We start from the raw sequence: 8,737 nt of genomic DNA, 5'->3' as shown, positions 1-8,737 counted from the left end.
TGGTTTTTCGGTTAGCCGTTATGCCGCCGGTTTGAGAAATTATGAATTTGGAAGTTTGAATGAGTTTTGGAATTGATTTGAATTGAATGATTGATATTGAGAAATATTCATCTCCTTTCAGATTTGTTTGAGCGTCGTTGGACTCAGAGGTTTCAAAATTTCAATCGATAGAGAGTTTATCGAGATTGATAACGAGTTTACCTTGTGTTATCCCATAAAATAAAATATTTTAGGAATTCAAGTTCCTTGGCACAGCTCCTGAAAATTGTGAAGCCCGATTATTTCGGCCCATCAGAAACAAGACCCAAAAAATTAAAATCAAGCGGCAAGAAATGAGGTGGAAGTTAAATTTGAAAAGGGTAACCAAGTCAGAAACAATTTTGAAGAAGGATGACGTGAACGTGGCCCATTTTGAGAAGTAGTGGGGTGGGAAGTTATGGAATTGGAAACAAAAGAACAATCGGAAAAAAGAAAAAAACAGACATCATCTCATCAACATACATAGCTCTCAAAAAGCTCTATATTTTCAGCAATCTTTCTGCATAAAATTTCGTATCCTCATCTTATCATTTTCTAGACATTTTAGCGTACATTTTTAGCTTATTTTTGCTGGGTTCCTTGAACTATTACATCACTTTCTTTTGTTATTAGTATGGCAAACACTTGTCATTTTGAATTTTTAGTAGCAAAGAATCAATATTCGGTTGCTATTAATAATTCTTCTTTTACTATATTTTAGTTCTTTAGCGTTTTACCGGTGAACTTGAGACCGACAACGAAACCGAGACTCATTTTTGCTTGGTTTTAGAAGTTAGATTTTTATTTTTCATTTTTTATTTTCATTTGGCACTCACGTGCCTGGCACGCCTTCAATCAACCCGCTCGAGCCAATTTTTGTGTGCAAACATAATTTTGGCATGCCTAGTGGGACCTTTATGGCGTCGAAGAACCGTAGATATCAAGAGAAAGGTGATAGCAAGTCATCGCAAGGAGATGGTGCTGGAGTTTTTGTTTCACAAGTCGGTGATGCAGAAATTATTATGCAGATAAAGGGTGAAAATGTTGAAAAAACCCAACGAATTAACGAGGATGGGAGACCTAGCACCATTCCAGAAATGTTGTTGGTTCCTACCGAGAAGGTTGATTCCATTATTTCGAAAAATTTTGAAGATATGGATATGGTGGTCTCTAGCACCATGGAACGTCTGGAAGAGGCTCATAGGCTGGTGATATCGGCCATGGGTTTTATGCGAGGTGAGATGAGCAAAATTAAGTCTGGTGTAGAATCTGTTCCTAAGATCACTGTAACTCAGGAACCAACAGTGAATCCAAAGAAAGTTGCTGAAGAAAGCCACAAACCAAATGAAGGTGGTGGTTCAAATGGAGGGTCCCCGGCAGGTGATTTTCGCCGCCCTGGGTACTCTGGTTTTGTTCATCAAAATGAAAGGTATAATCCTCCTCATAGAAGGGAAGAAGAACAGTGGGGTAGAGTTCCTCCAAATCCACGAACCAATAGAAAAGGACTTGTTATTCAATGCTTTGCAGTCACAAATCCAGGAGCTCAGTCTGGATTGTACGAGGAACCATTTGTTTGCCCTTATCCCATGATGAATGCTCGGGGGGCAAACACTTATCATCACCCTTTGAATGGGCCAGCACCAATGGATCAGGATCTGTTGAGGGAAATGGTGCAGGATCTATATGGACCTGGGATTAGACTAATGGTTAGACCAGAGTTCCACAAGCCTTATCCAAAGATTATCGACATTAATAATCCTTATCCCAAATGTTTCAAGGTACCTGATTTTACATTGTTCTCAGGGGATGATGATCAATCTTCTACAGAACACATAGCACGGTTCACTATTTGATGTCGCATGTTGGCTAACTATGAAAATTTCCCATTTTTTAAAATGAGGTTGTTCCCGAATACTCTTACCGGAACACCTTTTACGTGGTACACTCAGTTGCCAAGGAACTCTATTTTTACCTGGCATGAGTTGGAAAAATTGTTTCATTCTCAGTTCTACCGAACGAAACCAAAGACTAGCATTGCTGATTTATCCTAATTAACTCAAAAATCTAGAGAAACAGCATGGTTGTTCATTGAACGGTTCAAGAAATTAAAAAGTCGTTGTAAGGTGTTCCTTCCAGAACCTGAATTCGTCAAATTGGCTCAAAAAGGATTGGAATTTGAGTTGAGGAAGAAGTTCCAGGGAACTGAATTCCGTGATTTCTATGAAATGGCCGCAAAAGTGGCTGAGTATGAAGAGCTCCTGCAGGAAGAGTCCCGAAGAAAGAAAACTACTGTTGGTTCTTATTATCAAGACGTGGAGATTGTTGCATTGGCAGAGGTGGGTAAATCGGGATCCTTTGTATGCCCGTCTTTAAAGCACAAGGCAGGAGAAACAATGAAACCAGGTTCCTCAATGATGCAAGGTCAGAATTTCATACAGTACACATTTGATGTGTCAAAAACAGAGGAGATTTTTTATTTCTTCATCAAGGAAAAGTTTATCACCTTTCCAACAGATCATCATATCCCAAATAAAGAGGAATTGAGAGGAAAATAATATTGTAAGTATCATAATTCTTTTAATCATATCACCAATGCTTGTTGAGCTTTCAGGAACATCGTCCAAGACAAGATTACAAAAGGAATACTGAAGTTCCCTGAAAAGAAAGATACCATGTTGATAGACGAAGATCCTTTCTCTCCAATGGCTCAAGTGAATGTCATTACTTCGGATCTCAGAAACATTATTAACCAAAAAAAGGGAGTTTCGATGAGAAAGAGAGGTGCATATGAGGAAACCAGTGAAGCAAGGTTTGCGCTTCCAAATATATGTCGTTTGAGGTCAAAGCGGAGAATTACAGAGATAAGCCCACTCGGTGTAGAAATAATGATAGGATTCAGGAACATAAAGAAAGAACCATGGCCTATGGGCCAAGGAATTCTTTTGATAGTTCCAAACGGACATGCTCAGGAGGCAACAAGTGGGTTCCACAACAGATAAGAGTACATCATAAAACCAATGGACCATTGTCCAGGAAAGTGAACCATGGTCAAGGAACTCGAGATTCGCGGAAGGATAAACCAAGATTTTTTGTTCCACCTAATGTGCAACATGAAGGGGTGTGGCAGTTATTGCGTCACAAAAAATTTCCCTTGCCACTTACAAGAACTCAAAAAAGAAGGCTTTTAAAAGAGAAGGCAAGGGAACGCAGAGCTGAAGAAGGACCATCTATACCAAATAAAAGTAAATTTGGTAGAAAAGCAACGGAAGACAAAGAATTTGAGGATGATGATTTGTTGTCTGATGAGGAACCAAATAGCAAGAAACAAGTTAGTTTCCAAGTAGGCGAATTCACCATATCGGTGGTTTGTGCCACGGGATCTTTGATTGTGCCTGATTTTTTTAAGTCCAAGGAAGAGCCTGCTGATCGAGTGGATTTAATGCAGGAGGATGTTTCTAGAGAACCATGCCATGGGGTTACTATTGAAGAGGAACCACATAAACCAAAGAGAGTGGTTATTGAAAAGCCTGCTATTGATATGACCAAGCATATCAGACCTCTGTATATCAAGGCACATGTAAATGTTCATCCAATATCAAGGGTTTTAATTGATAATGGTTCTGTAGTGAATATTTTACCATTAAGGGTGTTCAAGAACCTTGGAAAAGTAGAATCTGATCTTATCCCTACGTAGGTTTCTGTAACAGCATTCACTGGTGAAGCTACTAAGACTATCGGGGTATTTCCTGTAGAAGTTTTGGTGGGAAGTAAAACGTCAATTTCAACATTCTTTGTGGTAAATTCTTCTGCCAATTTTCAGGCTTTGTTAGGCCGAGATTGGATCCATGCAAATCATTGCATACCTTCATCAATGCATCAGTTCCTGATGTTTTGGATAGGAGACGATGTGGAAATTGTACAAGAGGACTCCCAACCCTTTCAAGCAAGTTCCAGTGTAGTTGAATCCAGATATTACAATGGTGATTTTGGACCAATTAAGTTCTATGGGAAGAACAAAAGTGGCCAACCCAAATCCGTGTATATGGAGACACTAGAAACCAATAAAATGTCCAGTAGAGTTCTCAAGACTACTGCCATTGCGCCTCCTAGGCCGATGATCCAGCCACTCATTGAAGGTATTGATGATTGAGTTCCATCAAGTTGAACTAGAGGTGGCTGCAACCTCCATCAGGAAAACCCAGGTGCAGCAAACAATTGACTTGATACGGGATAGTTTACTATGGGAAGTAAATGGGTCGGAGATTATTTTTGAAGAGGAACCTGATTATTTTGAGGAATTACAGTTGGGAGATCTCGCATATGCACCATCACAGTTAGAAGATCACCAACCCCAGGTTCAAGATCCTTTAGAGGAAATGAATTTGGGAGACTTGGATAATCCGAAGACTGTGTATATTAGTGCTTTGCTCAAGGATGAATTGAAAATCAAGATGAAGAAATTATTGGCAGAATTCAAATATTGTTTTGCTTGGAGTTATGAAGACATGCCTGGTTTGGATCGGCACTTGGTAGAACATCCTCTTCCTATCAAAGACAATTTCAAGCCATGCAAACAACCATCAAGGCGAATGTCTAAAGAAGTGGAAGCAAAGGTGAAGGATGAAATAGAGAAATTTGTGAAAGTAGGGTTCAATTGACCAATCAGATATGCAGAATGGCTCTCAAATGTAGTTTTTGTAATAAAAAAGAATGGGAAACTAAGAGTTTGTATTGATTTCAGGGATCTTAATAGAGCCACTCCAAAAGATGTATATGTGATGCCAATAATGGATATGTTCGTTGACTCAGTAGCCAACAATGAATTATTTTCATTTATTGATGGTTACTCTGGGTATAACCAAATAAAAATTGATGAAAGAGATACATCAAAGACTGCCTTTAGATGTCCAGGTGCTATTGGCACTTTTGAATGGCTTGTGATGTCATTTGGATTAAAGAACGCTGGTGCAACTTATCAAAGGGAAATGAAGGCAATCTTTCATGATATGATTAACCACTTCATTGAAGTATATATCGATGATATTGTGGTGAAGTAAAGAAAATTTGAAGATCATGTGGAGCATTTGAGAAAGATTTTTGAACGGATGCGGAAACATAATCTAAAGTTAAATCCAATGAAATGTGCCTTTGGAGTTAAAGCTGGGAACTTCCTAGGTTTTTTGGTGTACCAGCGTGGTGTTGAAGTGGATCAAAATAAGTCCAAATCCATAATAGAGGCTAGGCCACCGAAGAGTAAAAAGGAACTACAAAGGTTCTTGGGCCAGGTAAATTACTTAAGAAGGTAAATTTCGAACTTGGAAGGTAAAACTAAAGAGTTCTCTCAGCTATTGAAGCTCAAGGAGTCTGATGAATTCATGTGGGAGGCTCACCATCAAGAATATTTTGAAAGGATAAAACAGTACTTATCTAAACCACCAATATTGATGCCTCCAAGGTATGGAGTTCCTTTGAAATTATATATTGCAGCCGCTTCGGAATTAATAGGGTACCTACTAGCCCAAAACAATGAAGAAAATAAGGAGCAGGCTATATATTATTTATGTTGTTCACTACATGAAGTGGAATGTAAATACTCTGCTATTGAAAAATTGTGTTTAACTTTGTTTTATGCATGTACCAAATTGAGGCATTATTTAATTCAGTCAACTGTATTTGTTGTGTCAAAAACTGATTTGGTCAAATACATGCTTAATAGACCGGTGTTATCAGGTCGAATTGGTAAATGGTCATTAGCGTTAACAGAGTTTACATTGATTTATTGTGCTCAAAAGTCCATAAAGGGACAGGCTATCGCAGATTTCTTAGCTCATCATCCTGGTTCTGATGAATCAATACCGGAGGAGGTGGAAATCCTTGTGTATGGGATCGAACAACCACCATGGACATTGAAATTTGATGGGTCCAGTACTGAAGGAACTGCAGGTGTAGGCATAGTGATTATATCTCCAACCGGAGTGAAAACAGTCTTATCCTTTAATCTGGATTTTCCTTGTACTAACTACCAAGCAGAGTTTGAAGCATTGGTGATTGGATTGGAGATTCTCAAAGATTTACAAGCAAAGAACATCCATGTAATTGGGGACTCACAGTTGGTACTTCAGCAAGTAGCCGAAGAATACAAATGTACTAGCTTATCATTGATCCCATATTTTGCAGCCGCTTCCCAGCTGGCTGATGATTTTGAGGAAATAAATTTTCAGTATGTACCAAGACAGCAAAACTGGGAGGCCAATGAATTAGCTCAAATTGCTTCAGGGTTGAGATTGTCCGAGGAACTCACCCATAGACTGGTGTTAATTCAAAAAAAGAATCATCCCTCCATCATACACAGGGGATTACAAATTGAGACTTTTAATGTGGATGTTAATTTGGCAGGTGATTGGAGAGAGGAACTAAAAGAAGCTTTACAATTCCCTGAGAAATTAGTCCCTTATGGTCTAAAGATGAAAGTCCTTAAATATATATTGGTGGAGGGTGATTTATATAGGAAAGGAATGGATGGTTTTGAAAGATTGGGTGCCCGGTTAGCCAACTTGTGGCTAAGGGCTTTTGCGACTCTATGTATAAACAATCTTTGTTTAATATAATTTACATTCATTAATGGCATTATCTTTGTCTTTCTTCATATTGTTATATTGTGATATACTATTGATGTTTTGATAAAGACCTTGAATATACTATAGTGTAAGTAAGATGAGATAGTGAATAAAGAGAGATCACTATTATGAAACACATTTTATAGTCACTGTATATTCTAAATAGTTCCTAGCCAATTGAGCCGTCCGTTAATAAGGATAAGGATCGCTCGAGATTGAGACTAGAATTTGTGATGCCAAGTACCACGTTTCATTGGTAATAGACATGGAAATGTTCAAAGCATGCAAATGGATATTCATATGATGAATTATCGAACTACCTTATTCGAACTTTCCAAGTGGTTATCACTTATCGAGTGGATAAAGTCCGCGTTTTTGGTTGTACACCATTAGTCCTTACTACTTGAAGCATCATTGAGACTCTATATGCTAGAACTGTACTTTGACTCGTTTACCGACTCTATTGGGGTCATCAGGTGTCGGGATTGGGTACAGTTATGACACATATAGGAGTCGATGCTTTGTTATCAAGGATTCACCACATACTTGCGAGTGTGGATATCCTATGCGATCTGAGGAGATATTAGTGTGACAAATCTCTTGCCAGAGTACATGATGTGTTTTAGGTTACTCGGATTTCCTAGTAACACATGCGATGTCACTATTTGATCTCCAAGATGTAATGCATCGTTATCGAATCTCGAACGACTCTCGATGCACCAATGGTTGTTTATTCGATCGGGATATATGGATGAAGGGACCGTACTGTACGCTAACCAAAATCTACTGGTTCTTGCAGGCACTATCAGTGATACCTAGGGAATCATGGGGCGATGTTGCTAGACGCTCTTACCATGATTCGTTGGGCAAGTCGGAAATTGTTGTTCCGAGTCACAAGGAGTTGTGAGTCCACGGCTAGTTGTATACCTTAACCATTAAGGGTCACACAAGTAATGGATTACTAAACCCCATTGAGATAGTTAAATTTAAAGAGTTAAATTTAATGAAATATAAGTTGGACTACTTAACTAAAAGGGAGTGGAATTTCCTAAAATGACATAGGGATGGGCATTTTTGGAAATCACTGAATTCGGATTCAGAAAAATTATCTTGACTTTAAAAGGTGCAGAAATGGTTTCTGTGCGCATTGGTGAAATCGGTTTATCAATCGGAGTCATGATGAATTTTATATTAATTTCTATAATAACGGGCTTGTCTTGTTGGGCTTAAGTTATGGATTATGGGCCCTAAGGAGTTAGAGTCCTAACATAATTATAACTTAATCTAGTCTAGAAATTATATATATATATACATATGTAGGGTTCAAAATTCTCAAGATTTCCTCCTAGCAATTTTCGAACACTACACAAAAATTTCTAAGGGATTTTTCGAAAATTCCCTTCTCCCTTTTGAGAAAATTCGGTCTGTGATTTTTTTCGAAAAATCACTTTCTGAATTAACAGATCAAATCTGTTTATTCTCATCAATAAACATCTGATTGATTTCTAGTGCAATCAATCAGAGGGTTTCTGTTTTCTGTTTGTGGACCTTATTCCGGAGATTGATCGTGAAGCCATCGGTTCCCGAGATATACAAGAAGAGCAGATTAAATTCTGTTGGTGTCCATAATCAAGCTGTTGCTTGAAGAGGTAAAAATTTAATTGTGATTTTATTTTTACTTGCATAATTTAATCGTAAAGTTTTGATATCCATGATATGGAATCGTTCCATATATAAAAATAAAATCACAATTAAATTTTTACCTCTTCAAACAACAGCTTGATTATGGAGCATAATTTAATCGTAAAGTTTTGATATCCATGATATGGAATCGTTCCATATATAAAAATAAAATTTTCAAACTTCCGCTGCACCGGGTATCAATTCTTAATTGATCTGAACACGGATTTTCCAACAGTGGCGTCAGAGACAGGTTGCTCAGATCAAACGATTAAATTAATCGATTGTACAAAATATTTGGCCTCGGTTTTTTGAAAACAAAACAAATTTTAAAAATTAAAATTTTGACGGAACAGGGGCATCGGGGCAGCGATCGTCGCTGCCCACGGGCAGCGACGAAGTTGCCCGCCTCCACGTGGGCA

The 8,737-nt window shown here is 38.1% G+C and overlaps 1 protein-coding gene across 1 annotated transcript; it reads left to right on the top strand.

Annotated features, from left to right (window-relative positions):
* The first annotated feature begins 5,123 nt into the window (after positions 1-5,123).
* On the top strand, positions 5,124-6,435 carry LOC140861586 (uncharacterized). Its single transcript, XM_073264610.1, has 3 exons — positions 5,124-5,303; positions 5,682-6,329; positions 6,415-6,435. The coding sequence occupies exons 1-3, from the start codon at positions 5,124-5,126 to the stop codon at positions 6,433-6,435; spliced, it is 849 nt and encodes a 282-aa protein (XP_073120711.1).
* Positions 6,436-8,737: the final 2,302 nt, after the last annotated feature.

The sequence above is a fragment of the Henckelia pumila genome, chromosome 1 (assembly GCF_033568475.1).
Source record: "Henckelia pumila isolate YLH828 chromosome 1, ASM3356847v2, whole genome shotgun sequence".
Classification (NCBI taxonomy): Eukaryota; Viridiplantae; Streptophyta; class Magnoliopsida; order Lamiales; family Gesneriaceae; genus Henckelia; species Henckelia pumila.
This window is presented reverse-complemented; position numbering and strand designations above follow the sequence as displayed.